This window comes from Morone saxatilis, unplaced genomic scaffold, assembly GCF_004916995.1.
Source record: "Morone saxatilis isolate NCDOM2014 unplaced genomic scaffold, NCSU_SB_2.0 Contig11, whole genome shotgun sequence".
Lineage (NCBI taxonomy): Eukaryota > Metazoa > Chordata > Actinopteri > Moronidae > Morone > Morone saxatilis.
Window position 1 is genome coordinate 15,026,827 of NW_023339663.1, and position 23,480 is coordinate 15,050,306.

Here is a 23,480-nt window from a genome sequence, read left to right on the forward strand (position 1 = left end):
ACTGAACCTTTATTAATTTATTGACCCGATTGCCTGAGGGGATGCCTCCCAATCTGGCAACCCAAAATTAAACTAGCTACAGAACTATAAAGCAGAAGTAGTCTACATGATTTATTAACCATTAATAAAAGCCATAAATTCAACAGGCTATTAGAAATCCTCAATAAATGTTGTTAGAAGACTTTAATGAACTTTAATTGTAGGCTTTGCTGTTAAATGAACTACCTAATTAGCTAGAATACATTTGTTTTTTAGCTATCGGCTAATATTCATTAGTTTAGTCAGCTTTTTGAGATTCACTGTACAATTTACACAACTAACCTAACCTACTGACAACATTAACATAACTCAGACACGTTTCTGTAGCTGTATTTTCTTACCTTTGTTAAACTTTGCTCCAGCATAGGCCACAATCCAGCCAATATAAGCTGCAGGATACCACCACTGCTCATTCTGCAAGATGTACACACCGTATATCGGACCATAAAGGGTGGACTACCAGCCCCAGGGCCCCAAACCCTCAGGTGCCCCGATGGTTCACTGAGTGGCAATTATTTTACAGTGATTTCATTAACTGCACATTTGTTTGGTAATACAAACAACATACACTGAAACTGAGATGGCTCCTGCAATCAAAATCTAGTTCTTTTACCTTTAAATATTTCTGTTGACATTGACTTTTAGGGTGCATGTAACTAAATATAACACCTTGCTTTACTGTATTTATGTATTTTAAATCATGTTATTTGTTGACAATCTCCCTGATGATCATTGTATTGTCAGTAGTACTGAAATATACTCATTGTTCTGACTTAATACTGACAAATTTTACTTCACTCTCACAATCAGCTGCATCACTGGTGGGGTGAATGATGGTGCAGGTTATTCAGGGGGCCCCAATCACAGAAGGGTGGCAAGTGGTACGAACTAATAATTCATACCACACATCATAATTAACTTAATTTATTTATATATATATATATATATATATAGCTGGAACCGAGACATATTTTGGTATAAAATTTGGTTTACAAATTCTTGTTATTAATGCTATGGATCTTCCCAAACTCTTCAGTCTTCCCAGATGAGCCCAGAATTCATTTTTAATACATCAGACTGTCACCCCCCCGCCCCCCAAACCAAGAAAACAAACTACCATAGTTCAGCTAGATTTTTATTTGACTTTTTATTCGCTTGATCATTTTCTCCAACCCAAAGACAAGAATACACAGCATAAATTGAAAATATCCCATTTAATAGTTTACAACTTCTCATCTTTAATCATCTCATACTCTCAGTCTGACATTCACACTCACCTTGAAGCCATGGAACTGGGACTAAGTTCAACATGTCAAACTTGACTGGAAAAAATGTTAACCTCATGCCTCCACCCTCCCCCAACAAATCAGTTACCATATTGTTTTACAGTCAGGACAGGCCTGGGGGTAACAAACAGATTTTGTTTTCAAAATACAATGGATGCAAAGTTTTGATTCAACGGGGACAGTGAACATTGGGGTAAATTCAGATGCTTTTCCAAGCCCTTTACACACTGAATTCACCCTAACAAATAAAAACAAAACAAAAATCAATTGTCCAATTTATCCAAATGACGGATGTGCACTTTCATCACCCTCTTAAAAACATTAACAGTATTGTGAGCACTATCTGAACAACTTCCTATTGTACATGTTAGTACTGACCCATGAAGGTGGTGTGATAAGATTTTCTAATTTGAACTTTTCTTGCATTTCAAAAAGTCTCAGGTCAAGAGTAGAAATGACATTATTTACACTGGTTTTCACATGCAGCTCAGAAGCTGAAAGTTGAAATTGCAGCCAAAAATCATGTCCTATCTAGATAAAAGACATGTCAGACACCACACTCTCTCAAGAACGATTATTTCCTCTCTTTCTCGCTCTCTCTCTCTCACACACACACGCACGCACACACTAATATCACTTCAAACGCTGATCACACCGCTGATGGGTATTTGTTTCCGTATCTTTTCTTCCTTTTAAGTTACAGTGTCCAAAGCACTTATGTTGGGTTCATTTCCATTTGTACATTTAAAACTGCATGAATTACGATATCATTGAAAGAACTGATCAGATGTGATTAACAAGGGTACATACTGGTTGAATAAGACAATACAAACAACACCAACAAAAACATTCAGGAATAGATGTATGAAACTTCCTTTCCCATCCCGTCAGCCTTCCATTTTGCACAGCTCCCCCTTGTGGCTATTAGCTCGTAGCACAGGCTTGTGCCAGGTGTTTTGGGGCTGGTAAAGCAGCGCTCCATAATCAAAATCTAAAAACGAAAAAAGGTCCTAACAGAAGAAAACAATCCATTGCTATCCTCCCTCATATCCTGCCATTATAAACTGCCATGTAGAGTTTGAGTTTGATGTGTTACAGCCCTACCTTTCATATCAGAGACGACAGAGAGAAAGTGAAAGGTGTGCCATGCAGAGGCAAATAACGTCAGCGATAAGGGATGAAAGTAAAGAAAGGAAGCCAAAACAAAAGCTCTGTACTGTTCTGACCGAGGGAAGGACACTGCTGCTTCAAACAGGCATATCTGGAACCACTGAGCACGGGAGAAAACTTCTATCAGCTCTTGTCCACATGTAACTCCATTCCAGTTTAAACCCACTGGCTATAATCAGGGAAAAACTAGTAGTGGTCCTACTTTGTTGAGACACGATGCTTTTAGGAAGATGCTACCTGGCAGACTTAAAAAGGTAACCAGGAAACCATGAGAGCAAACACTCCAAGACCAAGGGCATCATTTCACGAATCAATTTGTAGGTTCAAGGAGAGTTTAATAGTTGGGAATTTTCAAGAGTGCAGAACACTCAACCACACATAAGGCCAGGAGGAGGAGTTACGTCTTGGCAAGAGACCTGCTCCTCTTCCAAGGAGGGCGTGGAAACATGAAGCGTTTGAGGGGCTAGGAAGCAGATGAAGCAAGGTGCCACTTCAGCTGCTGTGCAGCACTGTGCTTAGGTTTTTTCAGTAGTACAGTACATCCTGCAGACAACATCTGTTAAGACGGATTCAACCCCTAATTCAAAATCCAAAGGAACCCCAACAGATAGCCTACCAACTCTCCAACTACCTTTGTTAAAGAAGTAAAGATGACACATCCGATCATGAATAAAGTATGAAGAATAGTAGATCAAATGCAGTTCAATTGCATCCTTTTAAGATTCTTTTTTGTACATATATGCATACAATTATACTTCCTAGCTAATCTTTTAAGTATTCATGTGGGTTTTATTTAATTTGATCAGCTTTTGTTTGTTTTACAACTATATACAATGTACAGGCAGCAGATCATATATCTTTTACAATGAATGAGTAATGATACAGGGGAGTCTTTAAAGACTGATGTTGACTAGATCTATTTAGACAATATACATTGTGAATAATTGGAATTTTTAGAAAATGGTATCTAAAAAAAGGATGAAAGATAGTACAAGAGACAAAATTGTAAAAGCCCTCAATATGTACAGAAAAAAGCCAATATAGCATTTGTCCACAACAGAAAAAAGTTTAACTGAAATAATTTTCTCCATATACACATATCATAGCTCAAAAATATTTCCAAAGCTAATAGTTTCTCTGATTTGGTCACAGAAGTTAGAAGATAGTGAAGCATAGTGAAAAGAAGTATACAGCCTGATTAAACATCTGAGGACCTCAACATAGCATCACAGGGCTGCTAAGCTTAAGTAATGAGATGTACAAACTACCCTTAGTTTCTCTCATGCAGATGCTCCCCTTGATTGCAATTCATGACTAAACAAAGCTGTCAATTTACTGCAAATGAAAGTTAACAGAAAGAGAGAACATTGTGAGGTATTAAGGTTACTGCCCCCGACAGCATGGTCAGAATTCTGATTTGGAGAAGACGAGAGCCAAAAACAAAATCCTACTAACAGTCACCACAGAACAACCCGTCCCAGTACCTCACCAAGTGATCCAAAACTCACACTTCAATGTTTATTGATGGGGGGAATCTTAATGATATTTCTCCTTTAGTAAAACATTTATACTTTTTAAAAACATTTGATGCCAGCTTATGAAAAGTTTACATCTATTAGCTGCCATAATATTTGAGATTTGCTTTGTTTTATAGGACGTGTTATTAATAACATCCAACAGGCATTTTTAAATGGAAAGTCCGCCACACACACTATAGGGAAAGAAACGATCAAGATCATGTGGCTAGAATTTATGTTTTTCTCAAAACTAAGACATTGCTATGGACATCCATGTAGGCCAATATTAGTGGATGACAGATTATTGACTTGTTATGAGATACAGAAGTGAAAACGTAAAACTTAAATGAATTAATTACTAATTAAATGATGATCATGTGACATACCAATTCAAATCCAACAGGACCATTTCCCTCAGACTGAAAACACGATCAGCACACAAGCAGACTTACAAACAAAGCTCATATAGAACTCAATAGTTCAGGGGCTTTTATCTAGCTAAGTCAGAAAGGCACATCACTTTGATATCAGGCATAAATAATTAAGTCAAATTACTGCAGAAACAAAACATACTTTCACAAAAATAGTGCCAATAAGATGAGTGTCTTCATCAAAGAAAACAGCCATGAAAAAGAAGACTTGAGGGGGGGAAAAAAGCATTCAGTGCATGTAACTACATTCATAACAAGCTTCATTTACATGTATGTGCATGGTGACTAAGTCCAACAGGTTAAACAAATCTGAAATGTATCTAAATTGCAAGCTAGACTGAGGACACAGATGCAGAAAAAGTTTAAACGCAGATCTCCAACACAAATGCAATCAGCTTATCATCAGATAAATTTCAGGCCTGGATTATATCCATCCTAATGAATGAACCTCGTCAAAACTACGCACAGCAATTAACCAGTGAATTTATTTTACAGATCGAAAACTAAAGCTTCAGATGAGATGATTTTAGGAGAGCTGTGTGGGAAAATCTGAGGACATTCTCTGCAACGAGCCACAGGTGATCAAACTGGGCATCTTGGATTTGTTTATGCTCTTATCACTGTGACAAAACAAATGTAGACTACTTCCTATAGAAACATAGGATAAAGAGGCCTACTACCAGAACCAGAAAAGTCCCCTCCGAGCTTGAGTCAAGGTGCGATTGTGATCCTAACAATGCTCAAACATGCTTTAAGCAAATTAATGTAATTCAAAATGAATACAACTCTGGGACAAGTTATATCACTCATGATGTGGAGATTCAAAAAGGCGGAAGTTTATGACCTCACCTAATAGACCTTTCAACGCTTTTTCTGCTGCCATCATAGGACTGAAGGTTCATATTAAAAAATCGGAATGCAAAGCCAATCGTAAATATCAATGGAGCAACGTGTTTCAACTGCATTTTAGCTTAATTATTAGTTAAAATAAAACTACTGCAGTGCTCGTGGTGGGCAACACTTTTCTCTCTACAGTGACTTGAGAGGTTAAGTGTACCACAGTGAATGGTGTGCATATGTGCTTTCGTGGGTGGTAACGGTGCTGGGCGGAAGGTGTATGTGGAAAATAGTACTACTACGCAAAGAGATCATGGAAACCAATTAAGAAAAGAAAAGAGAGAGTTCATTGATTGATATGCTTTCCCAATTATTCTGGTGATGTCAATAGTCAGTAGAGTCTTCGTAACATCTGAATTTTTCTCCTGTGTTAGATGTTCTGCTGCTTCCCATGCAACTCAAGGGCAGCGGATTGCAGTGACGTCACAGGGGGATCCGTTGGAAGAAAGGAGGGAGGTGAAAGGAAAATCGTTTTCATAGTTCCCTTGGTGGGGGGCTTTTAAGAGCAACAGAAGCAGCTCATCACTGCCAGGACTGAGGGGGGAAGTTATTAACCTCAGCCAGGTCTTGCACAGGCGAGCCTTTGAGGGTGTACGTCAGCTTGATCCTCATTCGTAGCTGTTGCTGAAATTTTGTGAGGATGATCATGTTTATAAGAGAGGAAATCATTTAAGACTGCACAGGTCTTGAATGTATACTCAACTGTGCTTCAAATGGCAAAAAAAACACATCCAACACAATTTGTAAAGGACAAACTCACCTTCTGTGGATTGAGGACTCTGATGACTTGTGTGACAGTTCCCTGGTTGAGTGCTGGGACAACATTACTGCTAGGGGAGAGGAGCTGCAGCTGGAATGTCTGACAAACAAATAGGGGACACTATGTTAGATGAAAATTTAATGATACCCATGGAGAAATGGGGTCATCACAGCAGTACAAAATAGGGATGCTCACATTGATCGGGCGCTGACCATAATTGATGGATAATGACTTAACTGCACTTTTTAGGTTCATCGATTAGATAATGTGATTGTAAAACAGGTGACCCAGGTAAATGAATGTAATTCAAACTCTGTTTTCTTCGCCTGATCCATCACCTCTGCCAGATCTCCACCAGACATTTCTTCATTTCATTTCTTTCTGGCTAGCCAAACAGACTCAGGATGGCACCAGTAGAAATCGTGGGACTTGTAATGCAGTGAAGGGGCAGTATCTTTGGGCTACCTGGTGAATACTGGAGTTCTGTAATAGCCTGCTGAAAGTTAACTAAAACATTCAAACCTAGTTCCTAAAAATCATGCTAAAATTTTTTATTTTTTTAAATGTTTTAGGATTTCCTGAATCCTATTTAAACCAACACAGTTTGATGTAAATTCCATGCTACAGAAACAAGAGACCACAGCGGCACTTAAGTTATTCTTATGAGGCCGAGCAGGCTTGTGATCAGCAACATTTCTCAGCAAAATAGCCTACACTCTCTCCCTGTTACCATTTTTTAAGTAGTTGAGTCTAACTTTGAGAATAATACTGGTAACAAACATGACACCCAAGTAGTGACTTGTACAGAATTTCTTATGCATTATATTATGCTTAACAACATATTGCAATTTAGCCACTTAATATTAGTGTCAGCTTGTGCCTGCTTACCTTTGGTACTGCAGCCTGAAAAACAAACTCTGTCATATCTGCTTCTGTTGAGTTGGAAGCGTGGATAGTGATGACCGCGATGTTTGGATTGGGATTAGCTCTCTCAAATGTGAAGTCTATTTTCAGACCATTCTTGTTGTATGCCGTCATGGGAGGAATAGCTATAGAGGAATTTCAGAGGAGGAGACCATCAAGAGATTTAGAGATTCATATCAGATGCGTCATGGTAATTTCAAGAAAAGAAAAACTTAATGACCAAGTGGTTTAATACATAAGGACAAATACCACAAACTACTGTATATTTGGGAGTGGAAGGTCAAGGGGAGGAACAGACTCTCACCTGCAGTTGCAATGTCATTAAACAGGGGCTGTGAAGAGAGGCCATCCAGGAGGAAAGAGGGTTGGGGAGTGGGCACAGAGGGAGCAGGAGCAGGGGCTGGGCCACCTGAAAATAGGGGACACCAACACACCACGGTTTCTGTTCACTTTTTTTTCTGACAAAACCAGACCACATCACATCACATTCACACCGGTGGCACACAAAGGGTTACACCAGGTCTGTGCTCTAAAAGGGGTAACAGAGAGCTTTCAACAGGGCATCCTACCACTTAGTGAGAGGTCACCCAACAGATCAAGCAGCTCTCCTCCATGTGAGCCAGTCTTGGTGGACATCGTGGTCTGGATTACTGGCACCACATCATTACCACCTAGCAGGTCTAATAAATCATTAGCCTGGGGGACAAGGACAACAGACGATCATGATAAAATACCTCCAATACCTCTGGGTACACCATATTAAATAACTATAAATGTATTGTTTGTATAATACTACAAAAATAAAAACCCAATTATTTATTATCAACAGAAGTAAATTTCATTTTCTTCTCATGCATTAAAAAAAAAAATAAAAAAAAATAAAATAAATATATATATATATATATATATATTGTATTAACTGTTTATATAGGTCTCAGTAATTAAAACTGTCCTCACCTGGTTTGGCTGGGTGACAGGTGGTGGATGTTTTGGCTCCACAACAGAGGGCTCTGTCTCCCCATTTGTCTGTACAATCTCTGTGGGGCCATTAGTAGTGCTTTTCTCCATAATGGGCATTCGCTCTAGGAGAGCTGGCCTATAGTCAGGGAACAAGCAAGAAATAAGGACGGAGACAAAAGATTGAGCAGACTCTCACTGGATGATTTTCCTCATCTACTAACTGGTACAATGTGGCTGTTACGATGCAATAGTAATTTTCACCTCATGTGGTCGTATTTCTTGAAAAGCGCATTGTACTCCACAGCTCTCTGTTGAAGCTCCACATCAATGCTACTGCCATATATCGAAACCACCTTCTTGATTCGGCTAAAACATTTAAAATGTTACAGGTTAGTAAAGGGGAAAAGGAGCATTGGTTATGGCTAGAACTTTTGACAGTCAAACATTTGCAAAGCTTCAAAGTACAGTATAGGGTAAAAAGGCAATTTACTCACTTAACACCGCTGAAGCGAGTAGATAGCTTCATGATGGCAGTGAGGGAATAACCCCGGGTCACAGGTGTGGACAGGTTGGACACCAGGAGGCCTTCCAGCACATCCAGAACTTCATCCTCAGTCACCTTAATTCAAAACAAATAGAAGAAATATTTGTTGACCTAGTGATTCTCTGAGGTCTTCAATTTGTGTGTTTGTGTGTATGTGCATGTGGTGTTTTGCTGGGATTCTTCCAGGTGTACCTGGATGGGCTCCTCCTCCTCACACTGTCCGGATACCAGCAGGTCCCCGTACTCTCCTATGCACCAGGACGCCACCTGCACTAGTGGTTGCTACAGAACACAGAAACAAAAGTTTACTTTAATGCACTATTGAGCTACTTTGAAACACAAAGATTGTATTGTAATGCACGGCATTACATTCTCAAATCTGTGACTGTATGCTTAAAAGATGAAGATACCCTACATCATGATCCAAACCAGAAGTGCTCTGACCTGTGAGATGTCATCCAGCAGTGCTTTGTAAAGCCTCTGTACTGTGTAGGCATGCATCTCCACACTGTTGGTGATGAGCTGGATTAGGTTGGGAACAGAATCGTCTCGCACATAGCTCCCTGCCTGTAAGGATTAGCAGAGATATCAATGAGAAAGGCAAATGAACTAAGTATTCCTTTGTAGGTTTGCAGTAAAACTAAAGCAGTGTTGACTGAGGAGGTCTATTACCAAATTTGATTATATCATTTGCAGTACAAGGTAATACTTAATCAAAAAAATACTTAATTATTATGAGCACAGAAAATCCTCTAAACAATCAAAGGCATCAGAGGCACTGCAGTGTTTGTAATATACGTACTGTTGTCAGGACTCTCATAATGGTGTCTATGTGCCATCTTTTCGAAGGGGCATACCTGTAACACAGACAATACATAGATTAGTCCAGCAAAGGACTGAAAAAGAATAATAAACATGTAGTTATGCAAATTCTGTTCAGTCAGGGACAAATGCTGTCAGAAAATAAATGGTATCAACATAGTCTGTCAGACGATGGATCACTCATTTTATCATCATACAGCGTTCCCTGTTCACTGTGGTACCACAAACTCTTAGCTGGAGTATTTTTTATACTGCACTCTGTAACACAACAGGTGGATTTGATTCCCTCTTCAGAGGCACAACTAACATCAAGACTACATGAATCCAATCATGCGGATACAGTTAGTTTTAACAGGTTCTATCAACCAGAAAATGAAACACTGGGAATCTCTTTTATATCCAAAATCAACAAGGTCACACAGGACAGGTACCAAATTATTACAAAGCAGCACAGATGTAATGTGAGTGAAGTCTGTGTGTTAGTGGCATACTTCTCTGCGGCTAGAAAGACTCCTGATGCACAGTCTGCTTTGAATTCTGGGTCACAGGAGTCCAGGAAGTAGAGCAACTCTTTCATCATGCCTCTAATGTTGTTGCCGTTCACCAGGGCGAAGCTCAGTTCCATTGCACGTCTACACAACAATGAAAAGTAAAAGGTCAGGAACAACAAGGCCAAATAGTAAGAGACATAAAAAGTCTCGTTGAAGTGATCTGTGCACTTCAAGTTCTGTGAATCACCTCTTGATGGACACATCCAGGTCTTTTAAACAATCCACAATGGTGCTCCGATGCCTCTGCACTGCATTGTGGTCTGTCTGTACCGTCTTTAGTAGAGATGTCAATGCCACGTATCTGGAATGGTGAGTTTATTTAAAAGATGTCATCAGGACTTAACAATATTTTGTATGACTCAATTAAAAAGAAGAACAAGAAGATGCATGCAAGGTCAAGTACAGTAATTCAATTTATTACCTTATATTTTTGTCATTGTTAAGAAGGAAGCGACCTAGTATGTTGATGGCCAAGACCTGTAAGATAAAAGGCATTTAGGCAAGGAAAAAAAATGTTTACATTGAGTTTTCCTTTATATTAAATCAACTCACCCTCAGTCCACTTTCAGACTTGATGTCCATTATTGTCAGCACAGTCTCGTACAGAATTGCATTTCCTACATTTTTACTTGTCTCTGTGTTCGTTGCAACCTGTAAGTACAATTACCATTCATTTAGAAAAATAACACTCACTCAAATAAGCTTTTGGCCACAAGCAATGGTTATGTTTAATTCTAACCTGCGCAAGAATGTCGTTCATTGCTTCACTGGAGTCATCGTCACTCTTTCCTAAAATTCGCAGTAGTCTCAATATCCGCACCTAAAAAAAAAAAAGTCCAGTCCTGTCAGTTCACTTGCCAAGTGTGATGTACTGTATCAATTTGCGAGTAAATTCTGGTTTCTCTTTTCCTTGCTGTTGTTCTGTAGGCAGTTTGGCTCATTTTCTACTAGCTAAACTTAGCCTGCTTTAGTGAAGTGTGAAAAATGCATCCACACCAAGATTAGGACATTTTTTAGCACTTTTTATTACACAGCAGCTTTAAATATTATAATTTATATATTTCCATTTCACAGTTGATGCTGTGCCCACATCTCAAGGATCAGGCCAGATCTAAATATGCACTTACAGTGTAGGTTCTTGTCTTAAGAAAGAGGGGATTTACCTGCAGGAAAGGGTCGCTTATGCCTGACACATCATGCTCAGGAGAGTATCCAGACATGATTAGGTTCTTCAGGATTCTCACCAACTGTGGGACCAGCTACAATAAGACCAACAACAGAACAGAAAAAGAGGTTTCACAATATTTTTTGTAGACCTCACAAATATTCTACTTTTCCTCTTTAACATTTCTATAACATTGTTCCTCATTAACTTTTAAAGCTAATCATTTCTCATTAACAGTGGTAGTCAGCCAAACTTATTTGGATTTTTGTTTGAGGTAGCGTAACATGATTGAAGTCAGATTTTTGAGGTTGTACAATCAAAACCTTGATTGAACAAAATATATTTGGTTAGAACATTTGGCTTTAAGAGAATAAGAACATGTGCATACACACTTCTAAACATGGCAAAATAAACATATATATATTTAAAATTAGAGTTGAATTCAATGCCAACACAAAATGTCACTATATTTAAGATATTTAAGGAAACTTCTCGTCACAATAATTAATTTTCTAATCTACATAATTTCGATCTCTCACTGCCTTGTAAAGCAGGTTATCAAGTCATTTTGGGAAACAGTTTGCTGTGTTGTCCAGCATTAAATTAGAAGATTGGAAATCTTTTTCATCTCTTTGTGCCCAGTACAGACGATGTATTTAGCCTACAGACTGGCAGCAGGGTACTGGAAATTCTCTACCTTACCCACTAAAAATGTAGCCAAAAAAGTAAAACACACTGTAAATTGTTATGAAGGCCTACTTTTTTGACTTTTTGTTTCGGCCTACTTCCAGTCTTTCTGGTATGCCAGACAACATGAACATGTTCCACACCAGATCACTTGACAGATGAAACTGATCTCAATCTTTTACTATAATATGCATATTATACGACAAACAAGCAACCCAAAATGCTAGAGTGAGGGTTAAAAAATTCAAAATTAATCCAAACCTTTGGACTCCTCTATCTTAACATGACATCCTAGTACTACGTTTGCCAAACTCTGTTGCTCATTACAGAAAACCACCTCTTCACAATTATACAGACCTAAGACATCCACTGATATTTCAAATAAGATAAGTGGAAATCATCTGTCCCTGGTGACAACACCTGTGGCAACCACGTGAAAACACACCCAACCCAACTGTTTTAAAATAGACAGTGATCAAATGAGTTGCATATTAGGTAAGTAATGACGCTCAAAACAAAAATTGTGAGAAATGTATCTGACAAATGGACCAAAAGTTCTTTTAGTGAATATTCAAAAACACTGACATAGTAATGATCACTGTACAAGTTAAAGAAATTAAAATTATAAATTAAAGCACAATATGACATTACTCAACACAAATTTGGTTACGTCTGAGGTGACTGTGAGGAGTGATTACTATTTACAGCATGCACCAGCTATGAGATCAGAATGTACTCTTACCTTCTCATTCTAACACAATGCAGGAATTGTAACAAAGACAAATGACAGAAAAAATATGAGGTAGATGTTAGGGAGGGGAAACTGGAAATCATTCACTTTCAGAGAGCTTAAAATAATGTTTAGATCATGAGCATGAGGGGTGGTGCTTCTGGCACAGTTTTGTTACACCTAGAGGAGGAGAGGTACAGCAGCAGTTGAAATACAAGAGGAAAAGACAGTGGTAGGAGATAAAGGATTGAGACATACTTTGAATGTAGAACAAAACCTGTAGCGCTATCCAAGGCTCAAAAGTTTAAACATGTTCGTCTAGCTTAGCTATACCAAAAGTAAATGTGTGCGCAAAAGGAGAATGAAATGTGACGTGAGCTTAAGACAAATGTATAAGTAAATCACTTTAAGGTCCTTAGGGTAAGAGAATCTGCTTGTACCTTTCTGAAGTGGGCCAGCATGTCAGGACTTCTTTCACACATCTCAGTGAGGAGGACAACTGATGTATGGAGAACACCTGGGGGAGTAAACAAAGCAAAGGTTATTTATTTATAGTGAATATCGTTTTTTTCTCTACATCACCCATTTGTTACTTGGTATTCAGTCCTAAAAACGCAAGTAACTACGCTGGTGGGTCCAACTGTTTTAAGTACCAATAAAAAAAAGAATTCAGGAGCCTTTTCCAAGTAATAGATACACAAGTCTGAAGGTTTATTATGGCCAAAACACTGCAGAGATTTTACAACTCTGGAAGTTATCAGCACAGCAATTATTGTATCCTCTGTACCAAGGTTTGTGTGGTAGACAGTAGAATTATTCTTTCACATAAAGCAGTCTCTTTTGCAAACCTGTAATAGTGCTGGGCAATATATACCAGACGAGCCAGTATACCAGTTTTAATTTCCTATTTATGATGAGATTTGTTTCCTCTGTACCACCATTCCAGTACATAGCTGAAACAACTAGTGTAACTGAATTGGTTCCTACATTTGCAATAGAACATTTGACAACAATAGTGTTTATAGACTAAATATTTAGTTTTGAAAAGGAAGCAATGTTAAAGTTGTTGGCATAACTTTTTTATTTTTATTTTTAAGTGATTTACTATCTTGCAGTTTTGCACTATACATATTCGGCACAGTAGAATAACTATTAAGTTATATAAAGGCTCAGCCATGCAAAAAAAAGTGATATGCCATAATCTTAAAAGACATACTATGATAGAATTCTTTGGGTATGGCGCCTAGCACTACCCTGCTGCACTAAGTGGTCTCACTGAAATGACTGAACATGCTGTGTTACTGCCTCACCGGGCTTATGTCGGTCTGAACACAGACTTAAGAACTATTTAAGCATTTGGCTTTCATGTCATGTGCAATATAAATGACAGACGAGAGTTAAACATCTGCCAAGCTGCTATTAAATATGGTTTACATACATTACGAGACATGTACCAATTTGCAGGCTTTGCACTTGTAGTTCTTTGTGCCAGTATCCAGGCTGACCAATTACACAGAGGCCCAAGTCAGATGTCAAAAAATATGATGTACTAGCATACATATGATTAACTGCAGAGGACATCAGGTGACAGCTTCATAAATCTGTAAGATTATCACAGAGGCTAATCATTTCCTAGTGACCTGATCTGAATGTTACAAGGTTGAAAACTCATCATCTGAGTGACAGCAGTGGAAAGCATAGTGGTGAGTCGAAATCGTGATTGCGATTAATATTTGACTAATTGTGCTGCCCTAATTTTAACATGTTTAAAATTTGTAGTGGCTTTTTGACCTTACATTTTTTATAAGTAATCAATTCTAAAGAAGAGAACTAAAACTGAATGTACATTATAAAAGAGTAGATTTTTTTTGTTACTATATGTATAATGTCAAATCCAAGACTTCTTTCAATTTTTGATAATTATTTCACAGTTTGCATGAGCAATTCCTGACAATAAAAAAAGCAAAAGATGAATGCATTTTTAAACTGTCTTATCTGAAGCTCTCATTATTGCATGGTCACACAATGTCAAAAAAGTTCAAGTTATTTCAGCATCGTTACAAAAAAAAATCTTTTCCTGTGACATGTCTCCCCTATGTGGGGGACGCACATGCCCCGGAGTTTATGACAGACTCATTAATTCCACTCTCCTCTGCGAAGGACAACACAAAAAGGACATTAGCTGCCCAGCTGTTCTGAGCAAAGTGAGTGAAAGGAAATAGGACAAAGTCTGCGCACTTCCCCGCAAGCCAGCAACTGCATCCTGATAAACCGTTTACACTTACCATGGTTCTTCTCGCTCAGCAGGTTTTTTGTTGCTGGAAGGAACATTTCCATAAGTTCTGGAACCTTCCTGATGACATGAACTGCACATAACGCCGCCTGTCAACACAGAAGACACTTTATGAAGAAACAGTCAAGCACTTCGTACAATATTTGACTTTCAAGTGTCAGGTGAAACTGTTCAACAGACATGCATACATTTTCATTTATGAATGTAGTGTAACTATATGTAACTACAGATTTTAGACCCTTCAAGCATACATACAAACATGACAACGATGAGGCTTACTTTTTTCCTCAAGTAGGAATTGGATGTTTTGAGCAGCTTCTCTACCTCCCCAGCCAGATCACGACACATTTCTGAGGAACCCATGCAGCCCAAAGTGCACAAGGCCAGGCCCTGGACGTATTGTGTGCTGTGATTCAGGTCACTGTGATGGAAGAACGGAGTTGAATGAGCACAAAACATAATTTTTTTTCTAAAAAATTGTTATTCAATCTTTCATCAAAAACAAATTACTGTACATGCGGATTGCAAAAAAAAAAAAAAAAAAGAAGCTTTAAAGCAATTCACTTAGGATCTTGCCTCCACTTACTTCTTAATGCAATTTGTCATTAGTAGGTGGACGTCCTGCCTCTCGTCCAACAGCAGCATAGCTCCCAAATAACCTATTCGTTTGTCAGTGAACTTCTGGGACGCAATCAGCTTCAGGCACTCCAGCTGAAAGACAAGTCAGCATGTCACAAAACAGTCTAAGGGTATAGGCTTTGTAACAATAATGACATTGGTCACTGAAAATCCAAAAAGCCTCGTCTAGTCATTCCTCCCATCCCCAAACATACCTGCCCAAAGTGTGCCGGGTAGCCCAACATGTGCATATAAAGTAGCTTTGCCACATTTCTGCAACGGTATGTGTTATCTTCCTCTCTAAAGGACGAGCGGATAGCAGCACACTCTTTCTGGATCATCTCACGCTCCTCTGCCTGGGTCCGTGCTGTCCGGATAGTCCGGATCAGCTCCCGCAGTCTGATCGGAGCTGGCATTCTCTGGAAAACATGAAGAAAACAAACAGGTTAGCACCAGACTAGACCACATCAAAACAAAAAAACTACACTTCTAATGAAAAAAATATGAGGAAAAACATAACTTTTGAGCGTTTTGGATCACTTACATGCCTAAACTATATCGGTTACACGGTGCAATGGTTCAAGAATATGGTAGCGCGCAGGTAAGACATTTGATGGCTGACCAGCTGCACTTAAATGCAAGTTTTACAGTTACAAAATCATTGCAGCGGATGTAAACACATTCTCTTGTGTATTTTGTGGCGATAAACCAAGAAGAATATGATGAATATTTGGTTTAAGGAAGCAAACACTGTTACATTTCGAGCTGCATTCTAGTATTAGACGTGCAGAGGGAAAGGAACTCACTTCCCTCGTGTGGAAGTTTCTGAGAGCACACACGCTTTAAGCCACAGGAAGAGCTTTAAATATTTATAAGCACATGCTCCGTTGTGAGAATAAATTCTCTTGTGTTTATATGTACCAAAGACCTGAGAAATGACCATTTACAAAACTACAGGTCAAACAGACACTATGCTTACTTCTTCAAAGCAGGCAGCATATTAGGCAGGTTTCATGATTTCGTTATATTCTCAAGTCATATCTAAGAAGCTTGTTTCTCACAGAAGATTAACTCTTTAATGGAGCAGGGGAAGGTGGGCTTTTTTCCTATCGCTTCAGTAGCCTACCAACTTTTAACAAACTATATAACCCTAACCCTAATATATAACTATATTATGAGAGGTGGGGAACAATGGGCCTCACGCAGAAAGCAAGATAGAAACAAACGAATGTCATATAATCAAGTTTAGATTATATGTCTTAGAGGAATTATGATTGGATTATTACATTTGTGGGCAAAATAAATACTACTGATCCATTGATCCCAATTAAAACCATAAAAAACCCTTGGATGATATTGATGATAAAGTCCAGCTTCTGAATGCTGTGGCCACTTAGGCCTCATGCACAGTTTTCAGATGGGACAGATCTATTTGATGAAGAGGATGATTCGCTGCTGAGCTTCTTCAGATTGCCAAGAGAACTGCTTTTAGATTTGTGCAACACTCTGGAGCATCAACTTGGGGTGCTGTGCAATCCCTGGATAACCTGCGGCTGTAACACAAACAATTTGCATTCATCCATCTATGGATCGCTGCCATCCTTGGCCATGTGCCAATATTTCCACACAGCACACCTGCCCTTTGTATAGTGGTTAGCGGGTTATCTATGGTAACAACAAACAAATAACCGCCCTCAGGCCTCGTCGCCGTGACTGTTAACAATGGTTGGTGCATCTGGAGTTGACTCTGACTCTTATTTTCTTGTCTTAACATAAAAATAAGAGAAACTTAAGAGAATGTTGCCCATCGAGACAGAACATTATAAACGTGTGGTTGATATTTTTAAATTGCCAGTAACAAGCAGAAAGAAGATTCATTTAAGGCTTTTTCTGAACAATCTCTGTAGCGCTGTGCCATGGCTCGTTTCTTACAATATAATTCAACTGTTCTATATGATCAAGGTATCATAAAATGAGTTTCCACATGGCTGATTTCTTACTAAATAAATGCAACCCAAAAATCTAAATCCAAGTTTGGAATTTGTTACCTGTGAATGTAAATGTTGACATGCAGATTCTCAGGCGTTTGGCACACATTCCTACAGAATTATACAATTCAATTTCCATTCTAAAACTGGAAAATGAATAATGTTGACCCCTCTACTTAGAAAGAGGTACATTTTGTCTCCCATCTTATAAAGCCTTTCATCTGGCAGCATGCAGTGCATAATTAACTGCTACAGCAACAGAAACGGTAGTAATTACTTGTCGAGCAAATCCATTTTGGTAGACAAGAATATAAAAAGGCATTGTGACAGAACAGAGACCCGAAAAATCGTATATGTGATAACCTAGTATCGTATATATGTGACAACTTCTCTCATGAACAATGTAGTTTTTCGAAATGTGAGACTGCATTGATACGCACTTTGTCAAACACTATATGACACTATGTGCAGTGACCAAACACAGCTCTGTGAAACTGAAACGCTTACACAGAAAACGGCGTGGTGAGCATTTGTCTTTTGCAGTAATTTGGGTTCCAGTAATGTCGCTGCTACTGTTGTCACCAGAGCCCAGCCATAAGACTTGAGGGAATCGCACTAGGTACTTAGCTGGCTAATTACCTGAGCACCTCACATGGAAATTCAACTCCAGCTCCTGTTCCCACATGACACCAACCCCAACATTTATACATTAAGGTGACAGTGAAGAATGAGCTTTAAATGAACCCAACATTCATGGAGTCACCTGGTTGCCCCTGACGCTTCCTTTTAAACCTGTATACTGTGGAGGCTGCAATATATTTCTCTGAATGGCCACAGAGGAACAACTCCCTCATTTTCCTTATCACTAAGGATTGCTGACGAGATCAAATGAAATTCTTTGACACTATGCCAGTCTACTGGAAAATAAGGATCCACACAAAGTGGGAACGAGGGCATCCTTTGTTGCATAAGGTGGTGGTTTGTAGAGAATCTAGGAATTTGCTGTGATCAAAGAGGAGTGGGGCGGGGGGGTGGTCGGGCAAGGCCACACTTTAATAAAGCCAGAGATCTACAGTCTGTCTTAACACCAGTTAAATTTCCTGAGCTGAATGGACCCTGTGTTGGGCTCCATGAATCATGAATCCCTGCCTCTTGCTGTGCTTATAATCAAACGTGCACACATTAAAGAAGGTAAATCCAACCACTGCTGGGAGCGGATTAAATTACACTTCTTCATTTGTTGCATTACAACGGCACATTCTTCTAAAATCAAAACAACATATTTCTTATTATCCATAATTGCCATTGCTTTTTATTACTCCAACTATTTCTGGGAGGTGGAACGGTGTCTTTTGTATAAAAAAAACAAAACTTAAAAGGAGGAGTTGAGCACTTTAAATCACAAAATGTGAAGCCTTGAGCTTATTCAATAGTTAGGCGACAACAGCCTCAGGTTGACTCACCAAGGTCAGCTTTACTCAACCTTACTACAAAGACAAACAGGGAACTGTTCTTATGTATAGCCCTATTACAGATTAAGGTGGCGATCACCAAGACAAGTCACCACAGCCCATAGAAAGTTTGTCTGACAAATGGTCTCAGTGTACTTGTGGATATGTGGCCCAGGTGTAGGTGTGTGTGGCGGTGCAGGTCCACGCCCTGCGCCAAATGGCTGAATAGAAAGAAGAAAGAAAGAAACAACTAAACCTGAAAAACCCAAAGTGTGTCACAAGAGGAACGAGCGGATCACAGGTGCATCATACCTTGACAAAACCACAGTTTTACATGCATCTCATTTTTAGCAAGGTGCCTCAGAATGACCAGCCCTCAGTCCTCTACATGTCTTCAAGCTATTAACAACCTGACTAACAATATGGGTCAGATTGTGCAATATCAACACCTCATTCCTATATGAGTGTACTTTGCATGTACTTCTAAATGTTCATAACAAGCTTTTCCTCTCATGAGATTTGGAGAGCCAGCCTAGATTAGCTTTCAGAGCCTGACAACCAGCAACAAGCAGAAAGCACGCCACACCTCCCTTTTACCACAGGGAACGACCTGCAGAGACCGAGACATTACACTCGGAGCATTAAGAGACAGAACACAGTGGTTTTACATTAGATTACTGAACACCATCAGGACTTCATAGTAAAAAATTGAAAGCACAGATGTAATGTCCACAACGAGCTTCTTCGCTCAGAGAGAGATGCACAGTTGCACTAGACAAAAAGATCATTAGACAGCTGCCAGAAGAATATGCAGAGACGTCACTGGGGAGAAACATTTCCCCTACTCAATTTGCCAGTCTGCTGTAACCTGCACTTTGTCTCTTTATCTTCTCTCTGTGCTCAGCTATGCTCTCAGATGTTATAAATGAAATACTATCAAAGCAGATCACTCAATTCCTTCCAATATCACCAACTCTAAGTCATCAGTTGTGCACAGCAATAAATAATTGACATTTCTACATAAATATACGAGGAGGACCAAACAGGCTTTATACATGTCTTCCATGTGCACCCTGCTTCCTATATGCACAGTTCAATGTTGGTTCCTGCACCTTAGTCGAAGAAATGAAATGTATTCTATAGTAAAAACATATTCTGACCAGTGTTTCACATGAACTGATGATCCTTTCTTCTCTTTGTAGAGTACAGAATGACTGATCAAAAAGTCAGACTGTTACATTGATGTGCAAACAGAACTTAACATGAACGCAACACTGTTTGCAGTCACTCCACAATCCTCCTCCAACCACATAAATTCTCAATCCGTCAGAAACACTGTTAAACGTAGGCTATGTGAAATTACTTGAAGTATATGTGTAAAGCCTGGTGGTCAGTAGACACAGTTGAGAGCCATTACTGAGCTAAACTCTTAACTATGTGGCAATCGTGTGAAGTAATAGCTGAACCTGTAGCGGCCCTGCAGTTGCTCAGCAGATCTCAAACAACAAATGGCAGCATCATGTTGTTCCAAAGAAGAAATAGGATCCATCTTTATCCTTTCTCTACTCCAAGCACTAGTTTTTGTTTCCTAGCTATAGGTTCAGTTTACCTGCACAAATAGTTATTTATTCCGCTGCGTTAGGCAAACTAGCACAGTAAACAACATCAATGCTCAAAAACAACTACTAATGCCATCTCCAGGGTCAACATCAGGTATAATATACAAGTGGCTGGTAGATTGGCTTCACTCACCAACCACAAAAACAATGGTGATCTACTGAGCGGCTGGTAACACGTGAACCTCCACTAACCATTTGGCCGGTGGACAAAAGAGTTAGTTTTGCACTCTACCTACCTCCTACAGTACTTCCTAAATCACTCACTATACAGGGCTGATGTTACTGGGAGGGAGTAACAAAAAAGAAGAAGCAAAATCTGTGAGATTAACAGCTACTGTCCAAATCAAATGTGTAACCAAGACCGTGGCAATGCCTATCATACAGTGTGACGGGCTATTTGGCAAACTAAAGAACAATTAGATTCACAATGTATGGGAGAGCTGTGACAACGCCTAGAATGAATGTGCTTCAATACTGAGTGATTAATATCCGCTAACCCGACTGTAAAATAAAGCTCTACCTAATGCATCGACTCAATCCTCGTCTTAAGTGTCATGGCACACAGTTAGTCACTACATCACTGTCAGCTGAGCTAAAGTGGTTTTAATTTAGGCCATAGCTGTCTTGTTTCAGGCACAGCATAATGCAGTCACCACGTTATTGCATTTAACATCAAAGGACGGATTTGAATTCGGTTCAATTCTTGATGCATCTCCACCACAGGTACTGTTGTAGGCAGGGAAACGGTGGTTGTTACGCAGGAGCTAGATGATGTTTCGGAAAGGGCACTTGTTAAATCTTCCACACTTATCAAAAGGTATGTGCCAGAGATGTCCAGGAATCACCCATACCGCTATCATTTATCTACTTCCTACTAACAGCTGACTTCCTTAACTTTAACCCAAAACTTGAAAAGCGGCTCTCAGTCACATCACATATACGTAATAAATGCATTATTAAAAAGGGCGTAACGTTACCGTCTTAATTAAGACGTTGTCAACACCGAGTAACTTACTCGTGAAACTGGAGTAAAAAAAAAAAAAAAAAGGAGTCCACGTCCTTAACACACTAAGCTAGCTATCGTTAGCTTCCTGGATACCCAAATGCAACGTTGACGTATTGCTGAAATGTTTACACTTTGTTTTAAGGCTGAGGAGGTCTGACAGTATCACGAAGCGTTGAGACAAACGCGAAACGCTCAACGTTAACTCAGCTAACGCCAATTACACCTAGCACAAAGTGAGCTAACAACAAGCTACCCCTGGCACACAGTAATATTTCAGTGAAAGGACAACACGTTAGGTTGACAGCACAGCAGCAGCTTCACCTTGGCTGACATTACGGCGTTAAACTAAAGGTTCAACCCAACAGCACCAGACAGCGCTGTCGAAGTGAAACCAGAGGCCATTAAAGGCTGGGCATGACACCTGAATGTGGTCGCCGATTGATCAGGACATGATGCAGTTCAGGCCTTCTCGAAGCGTTTGGATTATCAAGCCAGCGAGACCTCTGTGGCGTTAGCTAGCTACCTGACCACTCGTTACTTTCTGTCACCTAGTCCGAGCGCCGCCTCACCTAAAGCACAAATACCGAACACGTCCGCGAACCTAGAGCGATATATATATATATATATAAATAAAAAAACACCTATTTTAGCATTACGCGTTGTCACGATGATTCTGCCCCCGATGGACAGCCGCACAGTATGAATGTGCTGCTGAGCTTCACATCCCTAGCCCGGCAGGTAGTTAGCAGCTAAAGGGCTAGGCTAACCGCGCTAGCTCAGTTAGCTCCGTTAGCTGCTGACAGGCACAACCCCGGCGCACTGAGACTTCCTATACAGCGCCACAGTGGGAGCTGTCAGCGTGGATACACACGGACCACGCATCGCTACCCACGCGTAAAGAAATTCCCACACATTTACCGCCGACATATTACCCCTGGGGTATACTTACGAGCCGTTATGATGCCAGAAAATGACTGGAATCGTCTCTATTAGCAAAGGAGGGAGGAACACACTAGACATGCAAAATGGTGGCTACTCCAGCCTCAGCACATCTACCGCAGGCGGAGGGTTACACTGACATATCCCAGAGGTTGGCGGAAAGAAGCGCGGACTGGTTTACGGGAGTTTACCACCAACGTCCACTAACGGTTGTTTGGACTAGAGGACTTCTTCTTCTTCTCTCCCGCCTGATATGCCAGTGTTCATTGGACACCATGGGTAATGGCTGAGTTATGTCTTCGCGGTGTAGCTGGCGTTAGGCGCTGTTTATCCTGGTTTTTATTTGGTAGTTGTTAGTGAGCTTGTTCTCTTCTGTCGTTGACTATAAAGGGCTAACGTTAGGGGCTTGTTAGCTAACGTCAAGGCTGTCTTCGCTGGCTGATTGACGTTAAATAACTACACGTAGCGTCGCTTTCGGTTTGAGCATTAACTTATGCCGTATGCCACTTGCTATAAATTAAAAAAAAACTAAAAAAAAAAACGCCGTAAATGTCATGACACGAAGAGATTATTTTGTTGAGATGGCATATTTTCGGTGCGGAAGAATACTTTTTTTTTTTACCCCGTCAATGTGGTGCTGCGGTCCGTTTACTCGTGGCAGTCAGTGATGACGACTGCGTGTAATGTTATGACATTAGTGGTTGAGTGGTCGGGAGCGCCACCTAGAGCTGATACTGCGCTCTTCAACCACTTATACTGTAGGCCGGGCTGGAGAAATGGGTTATTTAACCTTTCTTAAAGGACCACATCAGGTTTGGCCCTTAGAATAAGTAAGTTTGAGTAATATGGTTGACATGTAGTCTCATTTTTCATCACGAACAAACCTGTAGTCAGATGGAAATAACAACAGTAATCAAATGGATGTGACAAAAAGCATTGGTTAAACAGGATGTTTGTGTCCAGAGCTTTTGAAGAAGGTATTTTTATGATCCTAGGATTAGATTCAGTGATTGTAACGATCACTTTGTTTGTTTTACATGCTGTTTATGTTTGTTTTTTGTGTGTTGTTATGTTTATTTGTTG

At 39.7% G+C, this 23,480-nt stretch overlaps 2 protein-coding genes across 8 annotated transcripts in view; one reads left to right on the forward strand and one right to left on the reverse strand.

Moving 5' to 3' along the window:
* Nucleotides 1-1,161: 1,161 nt before the first annotated feature.
* ap1g1 (adaptor related protein complex 1 subunit gamma 1) lies at nucleotides 1,162-22,546 on the reverse strand. 3 transcript variants are annotated; one of them, XM_035682525.1, is made up of 24 exons: nucleotides 22,408-22,546; nucleotides 15,610-15,813; nucleotides 15,363-15,487; nucleotides 15,056-15,197; nucleotides 14,769-14,865; nucleotides 12,924-13,000; nucleotides 12,496-12,504; nucleotides 11,065-11,160; nucleotides 10,641-10,721; nucleotides 10,454-10,552; nucleotides 10,323-10,378; nucleotides 10,089-10,202; nucleotides 9,842-9,982; nucleotides 9,331-9,385; nucleotides 8,973-9,095; nucleotides 8,721-8,810; nucleotides 8,479-8,603; nucleotides 8,246-8,350; nucleotides 7,982-8,120; nucleotides 7,594-7,720; nucleotides 7,329-7,433; nucleotides 6,989-7,149; nucleotides 6,101-6,199; nucleotides 5,863-5,964 (listed from the first exon to the last, which is right to left on the reverse strand). In XM_035682525.1, exons 2-24 carry the CDS (start codon nucleotides 15,808-15,810, stop codon nucleotides 5,863-5,865), a joined length of 2,469 nt encoding a protein of 822 aa, XP_035538418.1. In that variant the 5' UTR covers nucleotides 15,811-15,813; nucleotides 22,408-22,546. The 3 variants fall into 3 exon arrangements, with proteins under 3 accessions (XP_035538420.1, XP_035538419.1, XP_035538418.1); XM_035682527.1 differs by lacking the exon at nucleotides 12,496-12,504 and having other exon boundaries at nucleotides 1,162-5,964; XM_035682526.1 differs by lacking the exon at nucleotides 22,408-22,546 and having other exon boundaries at nucleotides 1,162-5,964; nucleotides 15,610-15,810.
* The window catches only part of LOC118343613 (zinc finger protein 821), a 16,940-nt gene continuing 15,868 nt past the window's right edge, over nucleotides 22,409-23,480 (forward strand). For 4 of the 5 annotated variants that reach the window (XM_035682529.1, XM_035682530.1, XM_035682531.1 and 1 more), the window contains exon 1: nucleotides 22,409-22,676. In XM_035682529.1, the coding sequence (XP_035538422.1) occupies nucleotides 22,484-22,676 (193 nt within the window). In that variant the 5' untranslated portion in view covers nucleotides 22,409-22,483. The remainder of the gene's footprint in view (nucleotides 22,677-23,480) is intronic. The other variant, XM_035682533.1, reaches the window with a different exon arrangement.